The 27,932-nt window shown below is 55.0% G+C and overlaps 13 protein-coding genes across 13 annotated transcripts; 7 read left to right on the forward strand and 6 right to left on the reverse strand.

The window, feature by feature from the left end:
- Positions 1 to 1,003: 1,003 nt before the first annotated feature.
- J4E79_008622 (uncharacterized protein) lies at positions 1,004 to 3,227 on the forward strand (the record flags this gene model as incomplete). The annotated part of the gene is made up of 4 exons (XM_049357477.1): positions 1,004 to 1,118; positions 1,174 to 1,190; positions 1,279 to 1,389; positions 1,443 to 3,227. 4 exons carry the CDS (start codon positions 1,004 to 1,006, stop codon positions 3,225 to 3,227), a joined length of 2,028 nt encoding a protein of 675 aa, XP_049207948.1.
- A 645-nt stretch (positions 3,228 to 3,872) lies between these two features.
- Positions 3,873 to 4,748, forward strand: J4E79_008623 (uncharacterized protein; the record flags this gene model as incomplete). Its single annotated transcript, XM_049357478.1, has 3 exons — positions 3,873 to 3,876; positions 3,996 to 4,056; positions 4,118 to 4,748. The coding sequence occupies 3 exons, from the start codon at positions 3,873 to 3,875 to the stop codon at positions 4,746 to 4,748; spliced, it is 696 nt and encodes a 231-aa protein (XP_049207949.1).
- Positions 4,749 to 5,357: 609 nt separating this feature from the next.
- J4E79_008624 (uncharacterized protein) lies at positions 5,358 to 5,933 on the reverse strand (the record flags this gene model as incomplete). The annotated part of the gene is made up of 1 exon (XM_049357479.1): positions 5,358 to 5,933. The coding sequence occupies one exon, from the start codon at positions 5,931 to 5,933 to the stop codon at positions 5,358 to 5,360; it is 576 nt and encodes a 191-aa protein (XP_049207950.1).
- Positions 5,934 to 8,650: 2,717 nt separating this feature from the next.
- On the reverse strand, positions 8,651 to 9,286 carry J4E79_008625 (uncharacterized protein; the record flags this gene model as incomplete). Its single annotated transcript, XM_049357480.1, has 1 exon — positions 8,651 to 9,286. One exon carries the CDS (start codon positions 9,284 to 9,286, stop codon positions 8,651 to 8,653), a length of 636 nt encoding a protein of 211 aa, XP_049207951.1.
- A 545-nt stretch (positions 9,287 to 9,831) lies between these two features.
- J4E79_008626 (uncharacterized protein) lies at positions 9,832 to 11,180 on the forward strand (the record flags this gene model as incomplete). The annotated part of the gene is made up of 3 exons (XM_049357481.1): positions 9,832 to 9,904; positions 10,026 to 10,900; positions 10,950 to 11,180. 3 exons carry the CDS (start codon positions 9,832 to 9,834, stop codon positions 11,178 to 11,180), a joined length of 1,179 nt encoding a protein of 392 aa, XP_049207952.1.
- A 1,190-nt stretch (positions 11,181 to 12,370) lies between these two features.
- On the reverse strand, positions 12,371 to 13,558 carry J4E79_008627 (uncharacterized protein; the record flags this gene model as incomplete). The annotated part of the gene is made up of 1 exon (XM_049357482.1): positions 12,371 to 13,558. The coding sequence occupies one exon, from the start codon at positions 13,556 to 13,558 to the stop codon at positions 12,371 to 12,373; it is 1,188 nt and encodes a 395-aa protein (XP_049207953.1).
- An 831-nt stretch (positions 13,559 to 14,389) lies between these two features.
- On the forward strand, positions 14,390 to 15,156 carry J4E79_008628 (uncharacterized protein; the record flags this gene model as incomplete). The annotated part of the gene is made up of 4 exons (XM_049357483.1): positions 14,390 to 14,441; positions 14,488 to 14,506; positions 14,563 to 14,634; positions 14,709 to 15,156. The coding sequence occupies 4 exons, from the start codon at positions 14,390 to 14,392 to the stop codon at positions 15,154 to 15,156; spliced, it is 591 nt and encodes a 196-aa protein (XP_049207954.1).
- A 457-nt stretch (positions 15,157 to 15,613) lies between these two features.
- J4E79_008629 (uncharacterized protein) lies at positions 15,614 to 17,189 on the reverse strand (the record flags this gene model as incomplete). The annotated part of the gene is made up of 2 exons (XM_049357484.1): positions 15,614 to 16,948; positions 16,998 to 17,189. The coding sequence occupies 2 exons, from the start codon at positions 17,187 to 17,189 to the stop codon at positions 15,614 to 15,616; spliced, it is 1,527 nt and encodes a 508-aa protein (XP_049207955.1).
- Positions 17,190 to 18,172: 983 nt separating this feature from the next.
- On the forward strand, positions 18,173 to 19,397 carry MRI1 (S-methyl-5-thioribose-1-phosphate isomerase; the record flags this gene model as incomplete). Its single annotated transcript, XM_049357485.1, has 2 exons — positions 18,173 to 18,687; positions 18,734 to 19,397. The coding sequence occupies 2 exons, from the start codon at positions 18,173 to 18,175 to the stop codon at positions 19,395 to 19,397; spliced, it is 1,179 nt and encodes a 392-aa protein (XP_049207956.1).
- Positions 19,398 to 19,645: 248 nt separating this feature from the next.
- Positions 19,646 to 19,930, reverse strand: J4E79_008631 (uncharacterized protein; the record flags this gene model as incomplete). The annotated part of the gene is made up of 2 exons (XM_049357486.1): positions 19,646 to 19,822; positions 19,871 to 19,930. The coding sequence occupies 2 exons, from the start codon at positions 19,928 to 19,930 to the stop codon at positions 19,646 to 19,648; spliced, it is 237 nt and encodes a 78-aa protein (XP_049207957.1).
- A 258-nt stretch (positions 19,931 to 20,188) lies between these two features.
- J4E79_008632 (uncharacterized protein) lies at positions 20,189 to 24,604 on the forward strand (the record flags this gene model as incomplete). Its single annotated transcript, XM_049357487.1, has 4 exons — positions 20,189 to 20,817; positions 20,864 to 22,855; positions 22,906 to 23,478; positions 23,527 to 24,604. 4 exons carry the CDS (start codon positions 20,189 to 20,191, stop codon positions 24,602 to 24,604), a joined length of 4,272 nt encoding a protein of 1,423 aa, XP_049207958.1.
- Positions 24,605 to 24,985: 381 nt separating this feature from the next.
- J4E79_008633 (uncharacterized protein) lies at positions 24,986 to 26,098 on the forward strand (the record flags this gene model as incomplete). The annotated part of the gene is made up of 1 exon (XM_049357488.1): positions 24,986 to 26,098. One exon carries the CDS (start codon positions 24,986 to 24,988, stop codon positions 26,096 to 26,098), a length of 1,113 nt encoding a protein of 370 aa, XP_049207959.1.
- Positions 26,099 to 26,671: 573 nt separating this feature from the next.
- On the reverse strand, positions 26,672 to 27,906 carry J4E79_008634 (uncharacterized protein; the record flags this gene model as incomplete). The annotated part of the gene is made up of 3 exons (XM_049357489.1): positions 26,672 to 27,323; positions 27,453 to 27,840; positions 27,891 to 27,906. The coding sequence occupies 3 exons, from the start codon at positions 27,904 to 27,906 to the stop codon at positions 26,672 to 26,674; spliced, it is 1,056 nt and encodes a 351-aa protein (XP_049207960.1).
- Between the last annotated feature and the right edge of the window lie 26 nt (positions 27,907 to 27,932).

Consider the following 27,932-nt stretch of genomic DNA (forward strand, 5'->3'; position numbering starts at 1 on the left):
CGCACAGCAGCGACGACTCTCCGAACAACAAACATTGAATCATTCGGTGTCGAGCACGTGCCGCAAGCTGTGCATCGCGAGGTTGTTGATGAGCAGAAGAACGAGCCAGAGCTTGGTTTTACGTGTGAAGAATTTAGCCCGCTCGGACCCTCGTCTTTGTCAGCATTCGCTTGGCGCTGCCCGCGCGCCTGAAAAGCTCGTCGCAGCTCGGCCTCAGCTTTCCTTCCATATTCACAAAATCACAATGGACGATTAATCAACGGCTATACTGAGCTCTTCATCTCTATAGTTGTCATATTTGCGTCACTAGAACAATATCTGGCACTTTTAGGCTTTTTGCTACGATTTCTATGTTGCTTGAAGCCACCTGCGTGACCATACATTCTTTTGAACAGCGCTGAGAGTGTTGAATGTGCGCTTCTGTGTGTGCTTTGCGTATGCTTTTGAATAGCTGGGAAGATTCCTTCTCTAGAGTACCGGAGAGCTGACGACGGCAATGTCTGTCAGCGTTGGATCGTATCTGCGGCAACGAAGACGGCGGCCTCGGCCTTACCAAAACCACCTGGGCAGATCGGCAGCGTCTACGAGTCGCGCCACCACGCCTGCACGTCGTTCATGCGCTGTCGTAAGCTGTTCCACGCCCATCGGGTTGGGAGGTCGATGATGTACTTTTGGGCGGAGGGCAGCAAGCTCAGACAGGGGCATGATGCCGTATATAGACCAAAAACGCAGGGTTCTGGAGCTTGTGCGGATGCCATGTGTGAAGTGGAACGGATGCATTACTCGTCATCGCGCGTGTCAACTAAGGGCCCTACGAGCTCCCCTTTCTGTGCTCATGTTTTGCTTTGCGATGGACTTGTTCATTCTCTAGTAATCTTACCTACGCGCCCTCTTGCCGTCCGTCCTGCCCCCTTTCCCCGCGCGTATTGCTCTCGTGCACGTTCTGCCGCTCCCCGATCTTCAACCTCCGCCCGAACCGCTTCCTCCTTCCAGACTGGACGACATGGCGTCGGCTCTGAACAAACGCCAGCAGGCGCGTAATGAGCGTGCGCTGCAGGACCTCATCAAGACGGTCCCTGGAAACGGGACATGCGCCGACTGTGGCGCGCGGAATCCAGGTACGTAGTGCAGGCGCATCTCGTTGGGCTCTCAGATGCTAACCAGGTCATACAGGATGGGCAAGCTGGAGTGTAAGTCTACCCATACCACGAAGCGAAACCGTACCCTCTACGAACCGATCGTCCCTCGACCGTAAGCCAAAACTGACGTCTGCTGTAGCTGGGCATCTTCCTGTGCATGCGATGCGCGGCCCTACATCGGAAGCTGGGAACGCACATCTCCAAGGTCAAGTCCTTGAGTATGGACAAGTGGGATAATGCGCAAGTAGACGTAAGACTTGTTAGACCTCCGCGGTTCACACCGGATTGCTGACACCTGTGTAGAACATGAAGCGCATTGGCAATCTCGAGTCGAACAAGACGTATAACCCGCGCAACGTCAAGCCCTCCATACCCATCGACATCGACGAAGTAGACAGTGCCATGGAGAGATACATACGGGCAAAATACGAGCAGAGGATATACCTGGATGCTTCGCGACCGGGCACGCGACAAAACACAGGCAGCACGAGCTCTGAGGACCGGCCACCGCCATTACCGCCGAAGCCCACCGGCCGCTTTGGATTTGGATTGCGAAAGGCCTCCACGACCCGGGATCTCACTCCTCCGCTGTCACCAGGTCTGGGAGGGTTCAGCCAACACGACCAGTCGCCGCCACGCATCAACAAGCCGTCCAGGGTGTTCGGCTCTAACATACACACTTCTGGTGATGGCTTGGACTCGAAACTTACAACTCTCCGGGATATGGGCTTCCCAGACGACAAGCGCAACGCCACGGTGTTGAAGGGGCTGAATGGGAACCTGGACAGGGCAGTGGAGGCTCTGATTCGACTTGGAGAGCAGGATCCTGGCAGATCGAGAGGAAGCACACCGACACCGGCATCGCAGCCTGCGTCCAACGGCATTTCGTTCGACACAATCAGCACCGCACCCCCTACCGCGTCTTCTACGAACCCTTTCGATGCGTTAGACGCTCCCGCGCAGGCCCCTCAACAGCAACAGCAACATCAACTCGCCCCTCTTCAGACCCAGCAAACGTCCTACAATCCATTCCTACAACAAGCGCCCCAGGGATATGCTCAGCAACAGGCACCTCAAGGTTATGCCCAGCAACAGGTCCCCCAGCAACAGCAACAGCAGCAGCAGAATTTCGGCTATCAACAAAATCCATGGGATCAACAGCAGCAGAGCCTCGAACAGACGTTTCAAGGCATGCAGATATCGCAACAGCAACCTCAACAGCCCTTATTCCCGAACCGAACTGGAGGCTACGCTGATTCCACACCCTCGTCCTTTGCACAAACGAACCCGTACAACCAGTCGTTCACTCCGCCACCGATGCCGCAGATACCCGAACAATACAGCGCCTTCTTCGCACCGCAACAGCCACAGTATCAGTCCATGTCCAATCCCTCGAGCCCAGGAAATCCGTTTTTGAGATCGTCGAAAAGCCAAATGTTTACACCGACAAATCTGGCGAGTTCGAATCCGTTTGGGCAGCCAACGATGCAACAGCAACAGCAACAGATGTCTCAGCCGATGTCTGCTCCGCCGCAGCAGCAGATGCCGAACCCTTGGTCGCAGCAAATGCAACAACAACAGCAGCAGCAGCAGCAACAACAGCCACAGCAACAGCCACAGCAACAGCAACAGCCGCAGTATAACCAGGTCTCAACTCCCCAATCGGCGAACCCGTGGCAGACCCAACAATCAGGCTTCCAAAACCAGGATCCACAACAAAACTATCAGACCCAGCAGCAGAGTTTCCAGAACCAACAGGCACTATACCAACAGCAAAGCTCCAATCCCTTCGACAAGAACGCCTCGATTCTTTCGCTATACAATCAGCCTCAGCAGGCTCCTCAGCAAGCGCCGCAGCAACAAGCTCAACCAACAGCTGTGCAAGCTTCAACGCCTGCAGCGCAAGTACCTGGGCGTGCGAACCCATTCGGCAACATGACCGGCGCACCACAAGGGCAAGCACTATCCGCCGCACAAACCCCCGGCCTGAGACATGTCAGCAACGAGAGCGTGGACTTTTCTGGATTAATGAGTGGACGGCATTCTCCTGACGCATTTGCCGGCCTAAGTTCGAGTTTCAGGCGGTAGACATGATTGGTATTGCATCGTCTCTTCCTTGTACTGAGCCCTATAAGGAGATCCTTTTCTTTGTTGATACTTTTGATCTGGAGGGATTGTGTTATTGGATATGATTGAAGAGATGGCTTGGAGGCATTGGAGAGCTGAGATTGAGGGAGGGGTTGATCGAGGTTTGTTGTATGATACCTAGCTAGGACGTGCGCTGCATCGGCTTAACACTAATTATTATTCCATTCTATGTACCTAAAGATTGAAGGCTGAGCTCGTCTGACTACCACAATTGGTAGGCAAGATATGTTAATCTTTCTTCGTCCGATACTTCTGCTTATCTCGAATTGTGACAAAGTAGACAAAAAGCTTAAATTCCTGTGATGCATCCGTGTATATCGCACGATCTGCAAGCATTCCCAAGCACATGGTTTCAGGTTTGCTTTTTCACGTGCAAACGTGAAGCCAATGTGGCTAGACCTCTCGCGTCTACGTCATTGCTGCCACCCGCGTACCTGTCCCTGAACTTCACACCACTGTACCCACAACCTACAACCTACATCCTCACTTACCTGAACTTTGCTCGCTGCCTTGATCGCATACCCAACAATCAATCTAAACAATACTCTCGAGCTCGAATTCCAATCTCCGAAACCAGCCAACATCATGGGTGAGATACACAGCAGCCTAGCGATAACATCCAACTAACACCACGCAGCTCCCCAACCAGACTACTGTATGCGCACACAAACCTTTACCTCCTACCCGAAAGCTCATACAACACCATAGACAAAACCCTCGAGGTCGACTCAAAAGCTTCCCAACAGCAAATCCGCGATGCCTACAAAAAGTACCACCTCACCTACCCACAAACCTTTCTCTCCGCTCAACCTCTAACACTCCCCCCACAGAGCAGCACTAAAGCACCACCCCGACCGCGTCCCCTCCGACTCCCCCGAGCGCGCCAGCCGCACAAAGCGCTTCCAGCAAATCAACGACGCCTACTACACTCTATCAGACGCGACACGGCGCCGCGACTACGACGCCGCACGCACCTACAACAGTTTCACGGGCAGTACCGCAACACCGGACTCTGATTTCGAAGAAGACATCCCAGGAAATGCGGGTGCGGGCGCAGGCACAGGCGGAGGCTTCGCCCAAGGCTTCCCCTGGTCCGCCTTTGGTTTCGGTAGCGCGCCCGCCGGCAACACCGAGGAATCCCACAACCGGTTCTCTGAAGAGCAATTCGGTGGTATCTTCGAGGAGATGCTTAGGGAAGAGGGGATGGCGGATCAGGACGCGCATCCGACGTCAAAGTTTTGGAGTATAGTCGGCGGGTTGAGTGGAGGGGCCATGGGGTTTATTGTGGCCAACTTCCCGGGGATGGTTGCGGGGGCGGTCGCGGGGAATAGACTCGGGGCTGTGAGGGATACGAAGGGGAAGAGTGTTTATGCGGTGTTTCAGGAGATGCCGCAGGCGGATAAGGCGAGGTTGTTGAGTGGGTTGGCGGCGAAGGTTTTTGCTAATGTGGTTTCTGGGTGAGCGGGGATGGGGAGGAGGGAGGGATGGGGATGGGGTGTATGAATGACGATATCCTTGGAGTTTAGCTGGGAACCTGAGTCTCTTTTCACTGTTGGTTTAGATTGGATAATCTACTACACGGACTTCACAGGCTTGATGATATTAGTTCGTTGCACGCATGATGTGAGTAGTAAGGTATAAGAAGAGCAAGTTTTGATTTGCATCTGAACGCCAGGTAGGTCCAAGCCTACGCAAAGGAGGGATATCTCTAACGAAAAGAAAAAAATAAGAAAGCTAAACAAGCCATAACGGAAAAGAACAAGGGAAAACGTCGTCAAACGTCTCCCACATCGCGCCGTCGTAACGTCGTGCAATAAGAAAAAGCCCAAAGGCAAAAACAAAAAGTACCGCCTTTTTCCCCACCATCACAGCCCTTTCCAATACTCCCACTTCCTCGCCATCTCCTCACTCATAATCTGCGGTAAAGCCTGTTGCAGAGGATCACTCCTCTGCTCCTCATGTCACCAATCACTGCTCCCACGCGTCAGATTCCCGACCACGCGCGTAATAGTAAGGACATTCTCGACCGTTCCTAGAAGAGGAAGCTCGAGTCAGCTCCTCTTCAACTCTTTACATGAACTTGCTTGCCATACTCGCCAGACTAGCCAGACCGCCGATGCCAGAAGAGACGCTCTGCATGTCGATGTTGCCGAGACCCGCCATCATGCCTCCGCCGCCGTTACTCGGAGCGCTCCGGGTGTTCTCGTAGCCGTAGCCCTGGCTGCCGTAGTAGCCGCCGCTGCTGCTGGCGCCCCTGGTATTGTAGTTGGTGTTGGTGTGCCCTGAGCCAGCGTACCCGCCTCTCGCACCCGGTCCCCCCATCTCAGGCAGATTGACGCCGAACTGGCGGGCGAGTTTGTGCAAGACGCCGCCGGAGACGAGGGGCATGATGACCATGAAGAAGACTTTGTAGGGGTGGCGTTGGGCGTAGCGCCAGATTTCGCGGAGGAAGTGTTGCAGTTTCTTGTACAGGTGTTGCATGTACGAGTCGCGGGGTGAGCGCTTGTAGCGCGACGTGGAGCTGTGGTGGCGCGAGGACGCCGAGTACGACGACGAGGCGTAGCCAGGGCGGTATCCGGATGAGGAGCGTCGCGAGGGTGAGCCCCCTGTTGAGAAGGGGTTCCAGGAGCTGCTGCCGTAGCCCATGGTGGTGGGGCGTGGGGTGTGGGTTGAGGAGGGGAGGAGTAGTGTTGGTTTAGGGTGTATGGAGGCTGAAAGGGGTGTTGTTGATACTCCGAAGCTTGATGTTGATGAGCGACGGGATGAATGCGCGCGAGCGACAGAAGCCGGGATGCGGTGGTGTAAAGTGTATTGATCCGCCCAGCGCATTCAGCGCAAGATAACTCTTGATATGCGCGGTGATGAGGTTTAGCGACAACAACGACTCTATGACTGTGAGTCTTGAAGCCAGCGCAACAGTATCCAGTGGACTAGAAGAGAGCTGTCGCAAACACACAACCGGTGAAGGGATGTGGGTCTCTTGGGCTTCAATCGCCTCCTCTTTTGCCTCACTTCAGCTCAGGTTTTCCCTGCTTCCTTGACCCTGCCTTGGCCTGATGCGCGGTGCCCTACTAGCCAACTAATTCGAGGCTATAGCAACCCAACTTCTCACACTATGACAACACAGGCCACCGTGCGCAACAACGACGACGACGACGGGAAAACGTGGGTAAAATGAGTCAAGGACTAGTAAGGAACACGTCGACGGGTAGAAAAAGACCACAAAAGATGGCACGGTTGGGGAATTCGCTGATGAGGGAAGGAACTTTGGCCAGCTTAAAGATGTGCGCGAACTTGTGGAGCAAGCAGAGGAATGATCGTCGCAGACTAACTGACCGCTTTTTGGTGGTTGGGCGTAGCCCTGCAGGTACCCCCAGTCTCCGATTTATGCGACATCTCAGATCCCACTTGTGCACCATGTGCGATGATGTGCGTGAACCATGAAAATCGCGGAGATTATTCGTCTCTACGCGAGGGCAGTGCAACACAAGTGACCAAAACTTCTTCCATCAATATTGGTCATTCTTTGATGGCTACCCGTGACTTTCAACGGGATCGCGATCGAAACAGCCGTTATGCAACGGCCGTTGTGCGCGTACCCTTGTCGCACAAGTGTCTAGAAAACCGTTGCAAGTGTTCGAGACCCAGATGCAGCTGCAAGATGCAGATGCAGCACACGCAATATGGCATTCAACAAATCGTGCTAAGGGCTGGATTGAGGGGACAGACCCGTTCCTGCATGCGCTCCTTGCCCAGTTCGAGACACGTTTAGCTGATTTAAGAGTCAGATCGAATGACTGTTATCGAACAACACACCTCAGTGGAGCAAGCAATACATATATTTATCAGTACAACAGGAATATCAAGGGCCCACTACATACGTGGCCGTCTTCGAGGCCACTATCTTGTATGCAATGTCTACGAAAGCAAGAATCAATTGGATCAGAAGTGTCAGATTGGAGAGCGGGGGATTTGTGCCATGTACAACTACATCGAGATGCTTCAACCTTTCTTCCTACTTTTACCGCTCTTCCGCCGCCTCTCAACTCCATGGCCACTTCCTCTGGCAGCTTCCTGAGGTTGGGCTGGAGTAGCAGAGCTTGATGCTTGTGCAGCTGGAGCTGGATCCGACTGGCTGACATGGCTACGTGCTGCAGGTGCCGCTCGTTGAAGCGATGCCGATGCAGCAGCAGGGACAGGCACACGTCGTGGCACTGATGTGTAGCTAGCTTCAGACACGGCCGAACTTACACTCCGTGTATATTGCGGTTGAGGCGAAGTCGGTGATGTAGAGGATGTAGGACTGAAGTTGTGGTACTGGTAGGGCTCCACGGGGAACGGAACAAGCCCAGCGGATTGAATAGAGGACGATCGTGTGCGTGACCCGTGTGGCAGGTCAGCCTCGTATGCAGCCTGTCGAGATGATATAGAACGACCTTGCCGTGGAGGAGTCGTTGGACGGTAATCGACCACAGATTCTGGGAACGCGCCGAGCATTTCTCGAGAAAAGCTGGCGTGTGATGGCGAAGGGACGTAATGACTAGCATCAGACGCGGAACGGGACGCTGGACGTGGAGGTTCCCGTTCCCGTTCCAGGCTACCCTGGTAAGCATTGATGGGCGCATACATAGGCTGTCCATCTGGGCCAGGTATGACGAAGCCGGGTGGCGGTGCACGGCTATCTGTGGTTGATACAGTAGATGTACGTTTGCGACTGCTGGGCTTCTCCTTCGACTTTGATCCAAAGAGCGAACTTCGCTTCTGATCTTTCTTCGATCTGGAAGAACTGCCGTGCTTGCTAATTGCATCGTCTCTGACCACATTTGCAGGGTCGTTGGGGTAGTAAGCACTGCTCGGTCGAGACTGGGCTTCAGGGCGAACATCCGTCGTCCTTGGGCCAAGAAATCGTGCATGATACGCGTCTAGCTCCTCTGCAGTAAGCTGCACATCGGTATAGCCTGCTGCTCTTTGTATGCGAATCTTGTCGAGTACTCGACGGAAAAGTATCTCCTCATATTCGGCCGAATTGTAGTTGCTGCCCATACTACCAGGATATTCGTCGTAACGCTGTTGATGACCACGGTCCTGGTATGTTGCCTCACCCAAAGCTGCTGCCCTGCCCTCCCAGGCACTAATATCCATATCATTAAAGTATAGCTCATCCGGATTGATGCTCTTTCCGTTCAAAGCCGGCTGAAACGCCTGATCTAATACAACGCCACCCTTCTCATCGTCGCTATCCAATTCTTGAAACCTATGCACGTCGTTCTGTCCCCCCTCGTGGTATCTCCCCACACCCGACGAGCCCCCTGGTGGTCTTCCCCAGCGGGGCATAGTGTAAGGAGGAGTTCGCGGCCGACCACCTAGACCGCCTCCTCGGAAAAAGCTGACTCGATGGGCTTGTCCAAAAATGCAGCGTGGCCCACGACGGTGACGCCAGTTGCGCCGATGAGCCAGAGAACAGTGGAAAAGGGCGAGGCCCAGAGTCCGAGGGGAATCGCAATGACGAAGAGCGTAGTGTACAGCTGCGAGGTGCTCGCGCGCCAGCTACCGAGCTGGAGATCATTGCCCTCTAGCTTGCCGATGCCAAACATACCACCGACCACGAGGATGATGACAAAGAGTAGCATCAAGTTGGTGAGCAGGCTGTAGATGCTGAGCATGACGAAGACAGCGGCATAGTTGCTCGAGAAGTAGCCCAAGTTGTAGTTGACCCTGCTCTGAACCTCGCTGAAGTTGGCGGGCTTGGAGATGCGCTTGAAGTCGAAGAACTCGGAGATGGGTCGCAGGTTGGCGAATCGCGACGAGACTGAAGTGGAGCGGATGCTGTCGAAGCGTCCGCCCAGGTTCATCCGGGATGTCAGGGCATCGATGGGAATGCTGAAGCGAGACATGACGGAAGGCGTGTGGGTTGTGATTTCGGGGGGCGGTGTTTGTTGGCGCTGGTCGGGGGTAATGAGGGTCTGCTGTTGTTCTTCGAGATCTTTAGGGGAAGTCATGGTCAGTTCAGCTGCTGATAGTGGTGGAAGTCGAGGGAAGGCTGGAGATGTGTCCTCTAGAGGAGAAGGAGGTGGAATTGTATGTAGTAGATGGCTGCCTTACGTGGATGGGAAAGAGTCGCGAGAGAGTGAATGCGCTGACGCGGCTGAAGTGAGTGTAGATGGAGTGCAAGTCGAGTTGTTGAGGAGGTTGCGTGTCGCTGACCGTATGGGAACTTTTGTTGGCCCCTGCCGCGAATCCCGTAGTTCAGGGTCGCGCCTGCCCACAGACACAGCCACACCCTCAGCCGCGTCTCACATGCAAGCCGTGAAGAGAACACATTTTTGTTTCAAACTGCAAGACTTGGAGTGAAAGCGGAGAGTGACTGCACTGCGAAGAGAGCCTCTTTATCGCGCAGGCCTGCTACACCTGTGTCCCGTCGACAGCGGTCAGACTAATTGGGCCACGTTCCGTCACTCGAGGCACTACTGGACATCTGGCGGCACAAGCCTGCAGCCTCCCTATCACTTGCTCGCAGACCAGCCAAACTTCATCCACCCCAGCCATGAGATCTCACGCGTTGCTCGCATTGGTCTTGTGCCTCTTTGCAGCATTCGCCGCTGCCTGGACCAAAGAGGGTGCGTATTCCAATTGCATGTCGTCTTCAAGTGCATGCTTGCGGCCACATATGCGCCTTCCCCACATGCATTCCCCAGCTCCAGCTGCCACTGCGAGCTACTTGCTGACAGCGCACTGCAGACCACGAAATCTTCCGCATCCGTGACGAAGTCGCCAAAGCAGACGGCGCCAACATCACCTTCTACGATCTCCTCGGCGTCAAGCCCAGCGCGTCCCAAGACCAATTGACCAAGGCCCTCCGCAAGAAGTCGCGCGAACTCCACCCGGACAAGGCCCGCAAGAACTTTGTTACCGAATATGCGAAGACCAACCCAGCGGGAAAGAAGCCGTCTAAGAAGGAGACCGACGCACACCTGAAGAAGGTCACCGCCGCCTACCAGCGTCTCTCAGTCGTGGGAAAGTTGCTCAAGGGCCCTGAGCGCGAGCGCTACGATCACTTCTTGAGGAACGGCTTCCCAGCATGGAGGGGCTCTGGCTACTACTACGAGCGCTTCCGCCCTGGCCTCGGCTCCGTCATCTTCGGTCTACTCGTCGTTCTCGGTGGAGGCTTCCACTACTTCGCCCTGGTCATGGGATGGAAGCGCCGCAGGGACTACGCCGAGAGGTTCGTTCGCCAGGCGCGCAAGACTGCTTGGGGTGACGAGAGCGGTCTCCAGGGCATTCCTGGAGTTGACGCCGGCGCCGCCCCTGTGAACGCCCAGCAATTCGAGAACGAAACGGCCGAAGAGACACCTGAGGAGGTTGGCCCTCGTAACCGTCGCGAGCGACGCGCCATGGAGAAGGATGCGAAGAAACCCAAGAAGGCACAAGCTGCCAAGAAGGCGCGCGACGACGGCATCAGCACCCCGGTCGAGGCAGAGGTCATCTCCGGTCCCCAGGGCGCCAAGAAGCGCATCGTCTCTGAGAACGGCAAGATTCTGGTCGTCGACTCCGTCGGCAATGTCTTCCTGGAAGTCGAGAACGAGGATGGCATGAAGGGCGAATACCTTGTCGACGTACGTATATCCATGCCCCCAACACGGTGCATTCACTAACAGCATCCAGCCCGACGAGGAGCCCCAGCCCACCATCTACGACACCCTCCTATTCAAGCTCCCCATGTTCGCCTACAACCAAACCGCCGGCCGCATCCTCGGAAAGAAGGAATTGCTTGACAAGCCACTGGTCGAGACATCCAACCTAACTGAAGAGGAGGCCGCCATCCAGAACGCCACCGCGCCCAACCTCAATGGCGAGGCGAGGAAACGCAAAGCCATGGCCAAGAAGGCAAGGTAGCCGTATGTACACAACCACTACAACGCCGTAGCGTTGCAAAATTTAGCATCGATGTTTGGTGGTAGATAGACAAAAAGGGTACTGGACTATGCATTTGTGTAAGATATAGATGAACCATAAGGCGTGCTTCGCATCAATACTGGCTTTCAATATTGTCAAAGCTCTTTACTTATCCTGTCCCTTGTCCGTGATCTAAGGTGATGCTACCCGTATTAACCGTGAGTCGACATACTAAACACATACTAAACGAATACGCATTAGCAAAGCACACGATGTACACACCGGGACGTCATATCGCATGTTGTACTCCACAAACTCCGCACGATAGCCCCAGCGCCAGCGCTACCCAGTACCGCCAGTACCGTATCGACACAATCACACGCCGCTTCCTTGCTTCCTCCTCACCACTGTCACCACACTGAACCAACAACTCAATCGTTCTCTTGCTTAATAGTACTTCATTATGGGGTCTAGTATGCAAAATCTACATCTACAATAGTAGATACCACTCTCTCTTCGCTCGAAACGAGACTTCAGAACGCGACAGGCCATGCCATGGCTAAACGGCTAGGGACTGATGCAGACCCGGTTCCCTTCGCAGATTCTTGTAACGCCTGTCTAACTCCAGTAATAACGGAGGAGCTTCACAACCCTACATTCATAAGAAGAGAAGCCATGATAACAAAAAAGAAAAGATAGTAGTAAAAGACCGCAGATTTAGTGAACTCGGCGAACGAATCCCCCGACAGTACCACACAGTCAAATCCAGAGAACGGACAAGAAAAAGAAAAGCCAAAACCGGCATAATGTTGGTATTACAAGCGGCGGCCGTGAACCCCAAAAGCAAGAAAACGAGAAACGTGCACGCGAAAATGGGGCATGCATGAGCAAAGAGAAGTTCAACAAGACGAGACCGCTCTTTTTCTGGCTTCTTCATTTCCTCTCTCTCTTTCTCTTTCTCTGACTTTGGACAACAACCTCGAGAACGCGTTCTTGCCTTTCTTGTCTCGTACAACTCATACCCGGTAGTAATCTTCTATTATGGATAGAGTGCTCGCAGACACGGCTCTAGCGCTCGCCACCACATCCGGCGCACACGCGAACCGATACACGGCCGACGAACCCTTTTTCAGCGAACAACCTCCTGCGCTCACGACACGCTGCTTTGCGGGCTGCTGTTCAAGATCCAACTAGAATCGTTCTCTGGATCCGTTGCCGTGGTTTTCAAAGAGGTCGTCTAGGTATCCACTCGGCGTGCGGCCACCAGGGACAGTTGTGCCACCCGGTACATTGAGCGATAATTGGCTGACGGTGTTGTTGTCTTGGCCGTAGACGGGGCTTCTTGTGGTGCCGGGTTGGTGGCCGAGGGTTGCGACGCTGTTGCGGTTGTAGTTGGAGAGGCCGTCTCGTGATGGTGGTGCGCGGGCGTAGCCTCCTCGCGATGGAGGGAGTGATGGCGATTCTGGTGGCGACATGCCGGACCTCGCGCTGAAACGGTTTCCGGGTGTGGAGAGGGAGAGGGCAGAAAGATTGTTGGGGTTCTGGCTGCCAATGTGCATTTGTGGTGATCCGGCGGCGGGTGCTGCGTTGCCAGAGGCATAGTATCCCGCGGGCAGGTAGGTGGAGGATCGGTTGCCTGCTACGTGGACGGAATCTCGCATACCGGCGGCGCCACCGGCGGTTGGGGAGAAGAAGAGAGACGATTGCGATTGCTGTGCTGTGTTGGCAGCCGCGCCCTTGAAGGCCTTGTTTGACTTGCCAATGGGGGCGGCGTTCAGGTGATCCAGGGACATGGTCGAGCTTGCTCCTACTACATTGTACATCCCCCGCTTCTTGCCAGGCACTGCTGACATGGCCTTGATATCAGCCAGGTTTTGGGCCATGGCCGCCCGCTTCACGGAACGATGCAACGACCACGCAACGAGACCGCGCCACGCCAGCACCGCCGCACCGAAGAAGGCGAGGATAGCACCAACGCATATGAAGACGGTTCCATCGGGAAGATCGGACTTCTGCATGAAGGCAGCACCGGCTGTGTCTGGGACTTTGATGTCTGGGATACCGATACCGGCCAGTGTTGGTGCGCCTACAAGGTTGAAGACACTCGTAGACCCTGTCTGGGCGGCCGCGCTGGTGGGCGCATCTGCAGTCGTTGCCGCCTCGGTCGTTTCCGTGGTGGCGGCTTGTGATGTGGCAGCAGTCTCGTCAGCGTTCGTTGTCGCTGCTTGTGTTGTCTCGGCGGCGGAGGTCTCGGCTGTGTTCGTCGCCGCGTCGCCTCCGGGCGCGACGGTGTTGAGTTCGGGTGCGTTCTCGATCTGGGCGAGGACTGTGGGTGCGACTACGAGCAGCAGCCCCACGAAGCCGACGGAAGGCCGCATCGTGGTTGTGGTGTCTAGGTGTGTGCGGAGGTAGGGTTGCCGTTGGGCAGTCTGCGAAAGGGCTCAGGAGACCCGGTGTTCAAGGCTCGTGTACTCCAACAGACGTGTTTCAGGAATGGTTTGGTGAAAGAAAAGCAGTGAAATGACGAGGGGAGGCAGTCGCTGGGGATATCGATAGGACAGAAAAGCGCCGAAACGAGTGACGGGGAACGAGAGGAAATGCTGATGGTGGAGTGCAAGACGGATACGGGGTCAGGGTAACAAGGGGCGGAGTCGAGGACCCGCTGGGCAAATACGCGCAGTCTGAGCGCCCCGTTCGCGTGATGTGTGGGTGGCCGCAGACTAGCGACGGGGATTTATCGAAAATCGAAAAGTGTAGTAATGGAAACTGGTGCTTTCTTCGCGGTGATCGAGTCATCCGCGTGTCAGGCCTCTTCAGAGCAGCCGACTGTTGACGTCTGCACCTCGTTGCTGGCTCAGGGATGCAGGAAAAACACGGCCTGTATGCAGGGCCAGCGTTGACAGATCCTCCTACCAGGAACGCTGCTGCTATTCTGGGACCTCGTGTTTAGGGCTTAGCGCAGCCGTCGTTCCTCCAATCGGTGCTTTGGCCCTCCGACGCCTTTGAATGTCTTGGCATCAAAAAGTTGTCCGTGTTATCGATAGCAAAAGTGGTATGCGAACATTCACCACCACGACACGCCCAATCCTGACCCTGCGCAAGCTATTGCGACGTCCGACCCATATCGTCTGCCGCGCAGAAATCTACAAAAGGCCTTCACACATCGACTAAGTCTGCGCGCGAGCGGACCGGTCCAGCACTCAGCAAATATGGGAGTCCAGAAGAAGACGCGCAAGTTTGCGCAAACCAAGAGGATAGTCGGTATGGTCGGCATATGTTCTGGATGAGCTCCCGCTAATGTACCCAGGCCAACGAGATGCACGACTGTATGCGACCACGTTCCCCAATACCATTCGCGACAGCAATACTGACACAACTCTAGCAAGAAGAACCAAATGGCCGGCGAGCTAGAAGCAAAGAAGAAAGAGGAAGAAAACAAGGCAAAGCGAGAAATGTAAGCTCCAGACAAAACCGCCAACGCGCACCGCCCAGCCCCACCATCCTCTCTCCAACTAACACCCCCACCAGCCCCCAAGTCTCCTCCGCCCTCTTCTTCCAAGCCAACACCGCCCTCGGCCCCCCCTACTCCGTCCTCGTCGACACAAACTTCCTCTCGCACACCGTGCACGCCAAACTCGAGCTCGACAAAGCGCTCATGGACCTCTTATACGCAAAGGCCACACCCATAATCACAACCTGCGTAATGGCGGAGCTCGAGAAACTCGGTCCAAAATACCGCATCGCGCTGCGCATAGCGCGCGACGAGCGCTGGCAGCGGCTCAAGTGCGAGCACAAGGGCACGTATGCGGACGACTGTATTGTGGATCGCGTGCAGAAGCATAGGATTTACCTTGTTGCGACGAATGATAGGGATCTTAAGAGGAGGATTAGGAAGATTCCCGGTGTGCCGATTGTGAGTGTGGCGAAGGGGAAGTATGTTATTGAGCGGTTGCCGGATGTGCCGGATAGTCATTAGATGGGGATGCGCGTAGGGCCAAAATGGGTTGTCTGCATAGCGAATGGCGTTTCGGGAATGTTAGTAGGTAGTTTTATCTAGAGAAGCATTTGGGAGTCATAATGACGAAAGGCATACATTAGACCCGGCGTGTTGTGTCTGATTCAAAGGTTACAGGTGCAGAAATGAATGGCTCGTACAAAAGGTGCACATTGTTAGGCGGAGTTTGGGATGAATGTTCAGGGATTCATGATGTAGTAATTATCGACAGTCTATATGAGTTCAGATACAGCGTCCCGCATGGCATCCGCCGACCGGACCCTTCTCATCTACCCATCATCTCAACATCTATAGGTCAGACGCCTACCCAATGCAAACAACCAACTCGCTCCACAATGCCGAACGCTCCACAAGAAGAAGGGGAAGAAGAGAAAGGATAAGAAAGAGGTATGGAGAAAGGCGTCATGAGAAGATGCTCCTAGTACACAGAGCAGCTAGTCTGAGCCCTCGTAAGAGCCTGCGTAAACATAGTCTGCATAGCCATGTAATGGAAGATGATACCTCCCAGCACAGCAACATGCCAGATGTTGTGCGAGCAGCCCACGTAATCGAAAAGGCCGGGGAAGAAGCGCTCAGGTGTCTTGCTCGCGTACAGTAACGCACCGGTAACGTATACAAGTAGACTCTTAGTGATGGGCGCGTAAAAGTACTGCGCCCACTCCAGGCCCCGGGTGTAGGCGAGCTGGCCAAAAGGCAAGAAGCCAGTCAGGGCGAGGGAACAGTAGAATAGAACGCGGAACCAGGCCATGTCGGCTCGGTTGAAGGTTGGGTGCCAGGGTAGGATGACGCCGCCGATGCCGAGCAGTGCTGTTATGCACATGTAGGACCAGCGCGAGACGGGCTCGCAGTAGAAGGCGGCGTATTCGGTCGTCATGATGGATGCGGCGACGAGGAGGGAAATGCCCGTGTAGTCTACACAGGCAAAGCGCTCGAGCAGCGTTTGGTGCGAGATGCTGTTCATGGTGTGCCAGATGGTCGAGCAGGCCAGACACTTGCATGCCGCAAAGAAGAAGACTGCTGCTATGAAGATATCGGCTTTGGTCGACATGCTGAAGTTGGTGCTCGAAGGATAGAAGTAAAAGGCAATGGCGAGCACCATGATGAATCCGAGAAGGTGTGTCCAGATATTAATCAGCTCGTTGTGCAGGCCGAAGATGGATCGGACGCAAGCCCACTTTCCTTCTTGGAAGCGGTAGCCCTTGAGGATGTGTGGGTTGACTCGCCATGGCTCAGGCAGGTCGTCGTAACGTATCAGGCCGTGTGCCTTTGCTCGCTCTAAAGCTTGTTGCACAGCGTGCTCAACTCGGAGTTCGATCGTTTCACGCGCGCGCCGTGCCTTGTCGAGACCGCCGTCTACCACTCCCTTTGCGATCTCGATTCCCTCGTCCATCTTTCTCCGACCTTCCTCATAGACCTCTTGCGCATAGGAGCCGATGGATCCGTCTCTTATAGCATATGCGCGCGTCTCAAACTCGGTCAGGTAGTTATCCATGAGCACTATTCCTTCCAGGACTTTCTCCCCGAATGTCTCCTTCCTTTCCATCGCATCTTTGTACCGTCCTTCCAAGGTCTCGACGAAGACAGAAGCCTGCCGCCGTCCGGCCTCGATTGCGCCATCGGACATTTTCGAGCAGGATTCGCGGACGGCGAGCAGTGTGTTGTATGCGTATTCGACTCCGGCATCGTATTTGAGGTGACCATAGTCTTCCAGAAAGTCCATGCGGCAGTTTAGTTCGACGAGAAAGTTACGAAGCTGTCGTTGTCAGCAAATTGTTGAGCGCATTGCACCCTATATAACTTACCAAGACCTGGAAGTTCTCTGCTTCCTGCATGCATGGGCGAGTGTGCCATGAGTGTCGTCTTTGGCGTTGCTCAGGTCGCTGGGAAGCCATTGTGCCGTAGCCTCGGTACGAAGGCTGTATGGGCTCTTCCTGGGAGGCCATGACTGCGGTGCTTACCCCAACGCTCGAGTTGGAGCGCGGCATGAGGGGCATCGTTATATAACTGGCGCAAAGCTGCGCGGGGTTGTTCGAGGCGTGGCGATTTCTCTCGTCTGACCTTCCAATCGATATCGGGCCCAAACTACGAGGGTCCAGTAAGGCACGGCGAGGTAAGGCGAGGTAGGATGCGGCGATTGGCTGGTCTGCGCATGTGCACAGTAATGTTCTCTGGCTGGGTGGCTTGCTCTGCGTGTGGTGTTGGGGAAGATAAATAGTGAGGATGTGGGTCTTTTTCTCCGCCTATCGGGAAGAACTAGAGACGGGCGTGGTTACCGAAAACGTCTTGGTTGGACACCACAGTTCTTATGCGACGAACAACTAGGGATATCTAGAGGGTGAGCGGAAGCGGAGGTGCGGAGGAGCAATTGGGCGCGCAGGACCGTAGGGTATATGCGTGAAGTCCGAGTGTTGGCGTCGTCATGGGACAACCGCGGTCTATTCACTGCCGGTTCCTTGCAGCTGACGGACCCTTCTTTTGCGGCTCTCGTAGGGCTGCAATGCGGTACTTTCAGTGAAAATGGAAGGCTCAGTTGCAAGATGCATGTCCGCCCCTTTTAATACAGACCTTTGCGATGGTTACTCGATGCATGTGGATTATCAATACGGCCAGCTCATGTTGGTCCGGCTAGAACAGCGAGGCCGTGGCCTATACCGGCAGGTGCGTTGCTTGGTGGCTGGAGCCAGCCTTGGCACCGAGCCACACGTGGCTAAATTTCGTCATCGCGTGCCGTCATGCCGAAGCGTCGAGAGTTAGGGATCGTGGAGTAGCAGCGATGCATCGATGCCAGGCGGTGGGCCGTGTATGTTTTGTCCGGGTATGTCGTGTAACCTAGATGAGGCCGCACGCATGCCTGGGTTCAGCGGCTCCCACGTGTTAGCGTCAGGGCCCGCGATGGGGCTGTTGACACCCAACGCTCACCATCCAGAAATTTTCTGCCACGCATTCAAGTGACACACCATTCTACGAAACCTTCAAAATGGTACTCCAGGCGATTAAATACTCACGCGGCCAGCTCGAGATTCTGGACCAGTTGAAATTACCGCATGCTGAAGAATATGACCACATCTACTCCAGCACTGATGCATGGCACGCCATCAAGGAGATGCGGACGCGAGGTGCACCAGCCATCGCCATAGTCGCTGCCCTCGCCCTCGCAGTCGAACTCACCAACATGAAGCTCTCATCGGTAGCTGAGGAGGTCGAGATCTTCATTACAGAAAAGCTGGACTACCTTGTGACCAGCCGACCAACTGCCGTCAACCTTGCAGATGCAGCAGGCAAACTTCGAAAGATTACCAAGGAAGCTGCTGCAACTGAGGAAGCGAGTGGAGAAGCCGTGAGAGATGCGTACGTGGCTGCTGCGGAGAAGATGCTGGTTGACGATGTGAGCGATAACGAGAGTATCGGCAAGCATGGCGCAGAGTGGATAGTCAAGAACACTGAAGCAGGAAAGAAGGGACCTGTGAGCATGATGACGCACTGCAACACAGGGTTTGTACCATTCTGCATCATCGACATCCAGCGGCTAATCCTACAGGTCTCTCGCAACTGCTGGATATGGCACAGCGCTTGGTGTAATCCGCTCACTACACGGCAACGGATCTTTGAAGCACGCTTTCTGTTCTGAGACACGACCATACAACCAGGGCTCTAGGCTGACTGCGTTCGAATTGGTTCACGACAAGATACCAGCAACTCTCATCACTGACTCCATGGCGGCAGCGCTACTTCGACTACGCGGTGAGAGCGAGAACATCGCGGGTATCGTGGTTGGGGCCGACAGGGTGGCTGCGAACGGTGACACCGCCAACAAAATTGGAACTTATTCATTGGCCATTCTTGCAAAGCATCACAGTGTCAAGTTCCTCGTTGCCGCACCAAGAACTACTATCGACCTGAAGACCAAATCGGGGGCCGACATTGTCATCGAAGAACGCCCCGGACAGGAAGTGACACTTGTCAAGGGACCTAGACATGATGGCGTTACATTGGATCTGGGTGTTGTCGAAACTATCAGCATTGCGGCAAATGGTATCGGTGTGTGGAACCCAGCCTTCGATGTCACGCCTGCGGAGCTCATTGATGGCATCATCACCGAGGTAGGCGTGGTTGAGAAGGACAGTAATGGTGTATTCCATTTGGACGAGGTCTTCAAGACCCAGGGGTCCGAAGTAAAGCCCTCAACTGTCGGTGGCTTATAGACAAGTGTTTAGGATATTTGGAAGCGCAAATCGTCCTTCATCAATCCATCCTTGGAACTGTCCCTTCTGCTAAGAGCACATTATGTATGCTTATGTCCTGCCTCGCCAACGACGTCCAAATTGCTCGTGAAACTCGTGTCCGTCGGTCATGTTGCCCGTACGTCATGTGGCGGCTTTCTCATATCTCAAGAAAGTATATCCGAGTGTATGTCGCATACATCTTATGGCAGGCGCATTCTGGGTAGACATTATGAAGAGCCCTTTTCTTCGCTCGAAGGCTTCTCGTCCTCTTCCGGGGTATTTTTCAGTTCCTGCTCCGCCTTCTCAGCCTGGGCCAAAAGCGCCTCGATCTGCTTTTCGATCGAATCGAGATGGTTCTCCAAGGCGGCGGCGGTCTGTTCGCCTCGCTGCAGGTCCTTGAACGCCTACCGGAGCTGTTAACACTCAGAACAGAGGGACTCCCGCAAACTTACTTGGGCGAGTTCGGCCTGTGACTGCGGACCAGCGCCTGTTCCGTTTTGAGCATTCGACATTGTGGAGATGGTGCAGGAAGTCGTGAATGGCGGGCGCCCGTTGCCGAGGAGGCAAGCGCGTCCTCGAAGATGACGACTGACGGACCTTAGCGCGAACCTACCCATGGATCTCCAGGGCTGCGAGCTGCACAGACTCGCAACCAACCCCATTCCACCTTTCACCATTCCCGCCTGCGCGCGCTCCTTAGACCTTTCTAATTCTTCCACCGCATGCGCGCATCTCTCCTTTTCTAATCGACCCGCGACACCTCGCCCACCATGTTCTCTGGGTCCAACTCGTACTTAGGGGGTGGGAACAGTGCCCGACCGGGGCAGCCTCAGTATGGGCAGCAGCAGCAACAGCAGCCCTTCCAGCAGCCCGGCGGCTTCCAGGGCGGACTGGCACCTCAGCCGACGGGCTTCGGAGGAGGGCCAATGCAACCAATGCAACAGCAGTTTACTGGCTTCCCGGGCCAGCCGCAGGGCTTCGGACAGCAGCCGCAACCGCAGCAACCGCAGTACACGGGCTTCCCAGGGCAGCAGAGCCAGCAATTCCAGCAGCAACAGCAGGCTCCCCAGCAAATGCCCTTCCAGACTGGCGCGCCGCCGCAACAGCAGCAACAGCAACCGCCTGCCCAACCGCAGCGGCCGCAGCCCACAGGCATGACATCGGCGCAGATGGCTGATTCATTCCGCGGCAACTCTGTGTCTTCCGTGCCACCGCCCGTCCCGGCCAAGAGCAGCAAGATCCCGAGCATAAGGCTTTCCTTCATCACGGCGCAAGACCAGGCCAAGTTCGAGCAACTGTTCAAGTCGGCCGTGGGAGACTCCCAGGCTCTGTCTGGCGATCAGGCGCGCGATCTTCTGATGCGCTCCAAGCTATCTGGAGACGCGCTTTCGCACATCTGGTATGTTGCACGAATCGCATACGTGGCCCGATTCTAACAGATGCAGGACCCTTGCGGACACGACCAAGTCTGGCCAGCTCCTATTCCCCGAATTCGCCCTCGCCATGTACTTGTGCAATCTCAAGCTGACCGGAAAGGATCTGCCCAACTCCCTTCCCGAGCGAGTCAAGAATGAGGTCTCTAGCATGGTGGACATTATTTCATTCGGAGTCGTGGACGAATCGTCGAACCGCCAAACGCCGGTCACCAACGCCCCCAAGTTCAACGAGCCTCCTACAATTCAGCAGCCGCAGCCACAACCTTCAAACAGCCAGTTGCTGGGCTCTTTAGCCCCACAGCCGACTGGATTCGGACAGCAACCAACAGGCATGCAACCACAGCCTACCGGTTTCGGTCAGCAGCCTACGGGTATGCAGCCACAGCCCACTGGCTTCGGGCAGGCTCCAGGCGGTTACAACGGACCACGTCCGCCGATGCCTCCTATGCCCACTGGATTCGGCTCAAATCTCGCACCCAATCAGACTGGCATGGCTCCCCTTAATGCTCAGCCCACGGGCATGCCTGGTCAGTGGGGCCTAGCGAACACCCCTGCCACCGGACTACCAAACATCGAGGCTTTGGCGCAACGAATGATGCCCCAGACGGGCCGAGAGGGCGGCAACCACACGACTGCTGGTTTGACCGGTAACGCGACAATTCCGTGGGCTATCACAAAGGGAGAGAAGAAGCTGTACGATGACACCTTCAAGGCCTGGGACGGCATGACCAAGGGTTACATTAGCGGAGCTCAGGCTCTTGAGATCTTTGGACAGAGTGGATTGCCCAAGCCAGATTTGGAGCGCATATGGACACTTGCCGACTCTGCTGACAGGGGTCGTCTTGATTTGGACCAGTTCGCCGTTGCTATGCATCTGATCTACCGTAAGCTCAACGGCTATCCCATTCCTGCTCGTCTGCCTCCGGAGTTGGTCCCCCCTTCTACGCGCAACATCAATGACTCTATTGGCGCAATGAAGAACTTGCTGCGTGGAGATGCCGAGGACAGGAAGAACTCTGGTGCTTTCCTTCAGCCCCAGCGCACTGGTGTCAGCTACCTGAAGTCCCACTCGTTCCGTGCTGGTAGCCCACAGGCTGGCGGCCGAAAGGATGCTACGGTATTTCGTAACAATGACGATAACGTAGGCTACAAGTCGAGCGCCAGACATCGCCTTGGAGGTGGTGGTCGCTCGCCTTCACCAGCGCAGCCGGCTTCACCATCCTCTGAGCGATCTGACGAAATGTCCCTTGACCAGCTCAGGAAGTCTGTCAAAGAGAAGCAAATCTTGTTGGATGCCATGGACACACAAGACGAGAACGCCGCTGACGAGGATGATGCGCTCGATCGTCGCGATCGACGAGAGGCTGAAGATCTCTATCGCCGCATTCGCAGGGTGCAAGAAGACATTGATGCTCACCCTAAAGCTTCACTGAGATCGTCTGATTCGGATGCGGAGCGCCGTGCCCTGAAGCGCCAACTCCAGACCTTGACTGATCGCCTGCCCGAACTTGCTTCTAACGTGCGCCGAACTGAGCGTGAAATCGCAGACGCCCAGCTCGAACTCTTCAGACTCAGAGACGCCAAGGCGCATCCCGGATCTGCATCCACCATCGTGGGCACTGGACCTGGCGGTGCCGTAACTGAATCTGATCGCTTGAAAGCCCGCGCCAAGGCTATGATGCAAGCACGCTCTGCTGCCTTGACAGGAAGGCCTGCTCCTGCCAGTGACGACACTGGAGCGGCGACTGAGCGCTTGGAGAAGGAGACTTCGCGCATCCGAGCAGAAAGAGAAAACAATGAGCGCATGATCCGCGACGTCGAAGACAGCGTGAATGAATACACAAGGGGTCTGGAGTCGAGCCTGAAAGAAGGAGGACACGACAACACAAGCGAACACGAACGTCGTAGATGGGAAGAGGCTCTGGGCGTTGAAGATGACGTTAAGGACTTCATCTTTGATCTACAACGCAGCAGTCGCGCTTCGCGTATCCGCAAAGACGAGTAAGTGCCATTTGACAATTATCAGCAGGCATCAAACTAATTTCGTACAGTTCATCTCGCGACAACTACAGGTCTAGATCAGCTGCTCGTGTAGAGGACAACCGACCATCGTCATCACGCTATGAGAGTCCTGCTGGTCGTGTCGAGCCTCCTCCTCGCGCATCAACGACTACGCCCGCCGGTGGCTCGTACTCGGCATACAAGACTCCAGAGGAGCGTGCGGCCTTCATCAAACAGCAGGCTGAGCAGCGAATGGCCGAGCGTCTTGCTGCTCTGGGCATTAAAGCTCCAGTAAAGGCTGGCGAGACACCCCAACAGCGTGCCGACCGTGAGAAGAAGGAACGTGAAGAGAAGCTACGCCAGGCTGAAGAGGAGGATGCGCGTCGCGAGGAAGAGCGTCAAAGACGTCTCAACGACGAATCTGCAGCACCGCCCGCTCCATCCAAGAGCAGTGGTAAGAAGCCAGCGCCCCCACCGCCAGCTTCGCGCAAGAACAAGAACGAGATTGCGCAGCACGACGTTCAGCAAGCGGAAGCAGAGTCGAAGAAGGCAGACAACGACATGGCTGAGAAGGCTATCCGCGAACAGCAGGAGGCCCAAGAAGCCGAGACCAAGCGCATGGAGTACGTATACCTCGATTTATATTCTTAAATTGCGCTAACAAACATCAGGGATGAGGAACGCAGACAAGAGGACGAATTGGCCAAGGAGCGAGAGTCTGCTTCAGCCAGACTTCGCGCCCTGGAAGAGCAAGTCCAGCAGGGTAAACTCAAGAAGGCCGAAGAGAAGAAACGCAGAGCGGCCGCTTCCAAAGACGCCAAAGAGAAGGAGTCCCGACTGGCTGCTCAGCGTGCGGAGATCGAAGCTGCTCGTGAACGCGAACGTCAGCTACAGATGCAGCTCGAGGCGCTCGACGATGACGAGTCGTCGGATGATGATGGCCCTCAAAACATCACGCCTCAAGATACTACCCCTACCGCCAGCCAGGAGTTACCGCGTGACACAGCACCTCCTCAAGCGCCACCAATGCCCCAGATCTCGCACAACACACCACCCTCATCTATCGCCAGCCCGCCTACGTCCTCGGTGACTAGTCCTCACCCTGGCATGGGCGACACTGAAACCAAGAACCCGTTCTTGAAGAAGATGGCCATGTCCAACCAGGAGAACAGCACCGTCTCCACACCTCCGCCCCCACCCAGCAACACGAGCGAGGTTTCCACGAACCCCTTCCACCGTCTGACACAAGAGAATGCCAACAAGGCTGCGATGCCTACGTTCAATGAGCCCGCTGCACCTTCAGCCCGCAGGTTGGGAAGGCAAGACGACGATGACTGGTCCGTCGTCGACTCAGACGACGATTCGTCCGACGACGACGAAGCGCCTACTCAAGGTGGAGCCAAGCAGCTGGCCTCCATGCTATTCGGCACCATGGCACCACCACGCCCTCTCTCCTCCATGGACAACAAGAGCCCACGTGCCGAGAGCCCAGCTGTGACATCGCCTCCAGCAGGCATCCCCCCACCCCCGCCGATGCCTTCAAACGGTGCACCTCCGCCTCCACCTGGCCCGCCGCCACCCCCGGCTGGTGGAGCTCCACCGCCACCCCCAATGCCAAGCATGAAGGCCCCGGGTGGAGCGCCGAACCGTGGAGCTTTACTTGGTGAGATCACTGCGGGTAAGGGATTGAGGAAGGTGGAGACTAAGGACCGCAGCACGGCTTCTACTGCTGGTAGGGTTTTGGGTTGATTCGGTAATTCATAGACTTGTAGTATAATCGCGTTTGTGTACAATTTGAAGTCGAAGTTGGTTTTACATTGCTGGTACATCCCATGACGTCTCTGGTTGTGATCTCGTACTTTCTGTCGTTCTACACATGTACTAGATACCTAGGTAGCACTTGCTAGACAGAATGCGCCGGGTAAAGATATACGCCATCACCACTTACCCCTCCCGAGGTCTCCAACAACATCACATCTTAGCCTCTGAACTGCGTAACCACACATCGATTGATCCTACACCTATTTTGTTACAACTGATCGCCCATAAAGCTAATCGCCACCAAGCAAGCCAACCTTCAAATCAAGCTGCCAGGCCCAGATTCCCCGGAATAGAGAATCTACAAACACCATGACGAAGCCCTCCCTCCCATTCAAAATGTGGGCCGCACAAGTCATCTCCTTCAACAAACCCTACAAGGTCCACGAAATACCCGTTCCATCAGACCTCGCACCGCACGACCTCCTCGTCAAAGTCGCCGTCGCCTCCCTCTGTCACACAGACTTCATGGTCTCTTCAGGCGCAATGGGCACACCACTTCCCTGCACCGGCTCCCACGAGGGCGCAGGCACCGTCGTAGCGACTGGTACGTCTGTAACGCAGTTCGCAGTCGGCGACCGCGTGATGGCCGGGATCTTGTATGACGCCTGCGGTACATGCGCTGAGTGTACAGGAGGACCCCACGCATCTCCATCTCCTCAGTACTGCCAGAACACTGGTGGTTTCCTTGGTATAACGACCCATGGATTCTTCGCTCAGTACGCGAAGATCGATGTGCGACAAACGGCAAAGGTACCGAGTAAAGTTTCGTTTCTTACTGCGGCGCCGCTGGCTTGTGCGGGCGTGACTGTTTATCGCGGGATTGTTTTGTCGGCTGTACGGAAAGGGGAGTGGATTGCCATCGTAGGTAGTGGAGGCGGCTTGGGCCATCTCGGAGTGAAGTTTGCGAAAGCCATGGGATTGAATGTCGTTGGGATTGATGCGAGGGATGAGGGGTTGGAACTTACACGGTTGTGCGGTGCGGATGTTACTATTGATGCGAGGACGGGGCTGGAAGAGGTTGTAAAGACCGTGCACGCTTGCACAGGGGATGAGGGGGTCGAAGCTACCCTGAACGTTAGCGATGCGAAGGAGGCGGCTGCATTGGCTTGTGCGGTTACGAAGATGCATGGGACGATGGTTCAGCTTGCGCAGCCGGATGGTGTGGTTATTCCGTTCCATGAACTTATCTTGAGGGATATTAGGGTTAGGGGGTCGGCGGTTGCGAACCTGGAGGAGGCAAGACGTATGTTGGAGTTGGTTGCTGAGCATGAGATTACGGTGGAGACGTGTGCGTTCCAAGGGCTGGCTGGGATTGCGAAGTTGGTGGAGTTGGCGCATGGCGGGACAATGAAGGGGAAGGGTGTAATCATTATGGATCAGGAGCAGGTTGAGAGGGAGGGCAATGTTAGAGCCGCGCTGTAGTGATGTATCAGTTCTCCTCAGAAGTGTGAGACTGGGAGGGCAAGATGAAAGCGTGCCTACCGGTGAATAAAGATACGGCACTCAAGGGCGCCACATTGTTAAGTTAGTCAGACTCAGACTCCAATGTACATACATGCTGACATCCCTGGGAACAAAGACTTGGGCTTCTCCCTCTTGAACCTCACCGTCACCTAGCTTCGTTCCCAAGTTTATAACACCATTTCCCTTCTTTCCAGAGCGACTATCTTCCACTTATCTTTCTCCTTGCAATATGTAAGTTTGCTGATTTAGATGTAGGCTGCACGATATGCAGCCATGTCTTGATCCAAGATGCCAGCCAGATGGAGTGAGGAGGCTACGAATATGTGTACTACATTGCCGTAAGAAAGCCATCGAAATGCCAGCTCTCTGGACCGACATGTTCCTGTGTAGAAGGCGGCAGGAGACTAGAACCCCTAGGGATGATTATCAGATTACAACAAGGGATCGACTAAGCTGTTATCAGAGTGGAATTAAGCATTACCCTCCTACCATCCTCCCCAACCCCCTCCCCATCTCCCCTGCACCACCAACCTACTCCTTCTTCTCAAACAAATAATGACTAACCCCCCACGTATCACCCCCATCCCACCTAAACAACTCCGAACAAGCAAGATAGAAAACCTGCCACCTATTCCACCACGTCAACGCGCCCTCCTCCCCATACGTCTCCACAAGCCCCTTCCAAATACTCTCTTTGTTGCTCAACATAGTCGTCAACCAATCCTCACACGTCTTGCTGTAGTGCATACCGCTAACCCACCACTGTCTCTTAATCTTGAGGTCGTCTTGGAAGAAGAGAAGGAGGTCGGCAGAAGGCATGGTACCTCCCGTGAAGAAGTGCTCCGTCATCCACCCGCCTTCGAAATCGTAGGGCGTGTCCTTGTGCGCGAAGATGTGCACGAAGAGTTTGCCGCCTGGTTTCAAGGCCCGGCTTACTTTGGCCATCAACAAAGAATAGTTCTTCATGTGCTCGAATAGCTCGATGGAGAGGACGCGGTCGTAGACTTCGGGGTCGAATTCATGGTCTACCACGTCGCCGGTTACGACAGTGAGGTTCTTGAAGCCTTTGGAGGCGGCGACGGAGTCGATGTGTTGTTTCTGTGTGCGCGAGTTGGAGAAGCCGGTTATGCGGCTGTTGGGGAAGATTTCGGCGAGGTAGAGGGAGAGGGAGCCCCAGCCGCAACTGTGAATGGGGGTGTTAGTGGGGCACGTGATATCTCGTGTTCGTATTATGCCGTCTTCGAGATCTAGTGCGGAAATGATCGAAATCATGAAGGAGAGGATGAAAAGAACGAAAAGGACGAGAACTCACCCTAAATCCAAAACCGTCATTCCATCCTTCAACCCCGCTCTCTGCACATACGTTTCCATCATCCTGACCTCCGCCTCCCCCAACGTCTCCCCACCTTTCTCATACAAACACGCCGAGTACTTCATCCGCGGGCCCAGCATGCCCTTCAGCACACTCGTTCCGACTTCATAATGCTGCTCATTCGCGGTCTTGGTCTCGATGGCAATGGGTCGTTCGCGGAGTAGCTCCACGTATTTCATCTTGGACTCATAGCTCGCCTGGAGGGATGTGTTGGCGATAGACGTGAGGCGGTCGGCGAGTTGGCGCCGGATGCCGACGCGAATGACCGGGTGGGGGAGATATCCATTGTCGATGAGGGGGTTGATGATGTCGTCCGAGTTTACGAGGTCTGGGTTGTTAGCTTGGGGTGGTGGGATTGTGGTAGTAGGGGAGCTGTACTTGAGATGTAGTTCATGGTGGGCAGCTGAAAATCACAAGAAA

This window comes from Alternaria viburni (assembly GCF_023758015.1).
Source record: "Alternaria viburni strain BMP 2772 chromosome Unknown scaffold_21, whole genome shotgun sequence".
Taxonomy (NCBI): Eukaryota; Fungi; Ascomycota; class Dothideomycetes; order Pleosporales; family Pleosporaceae; genus Alternaria; species Alternaria viburni.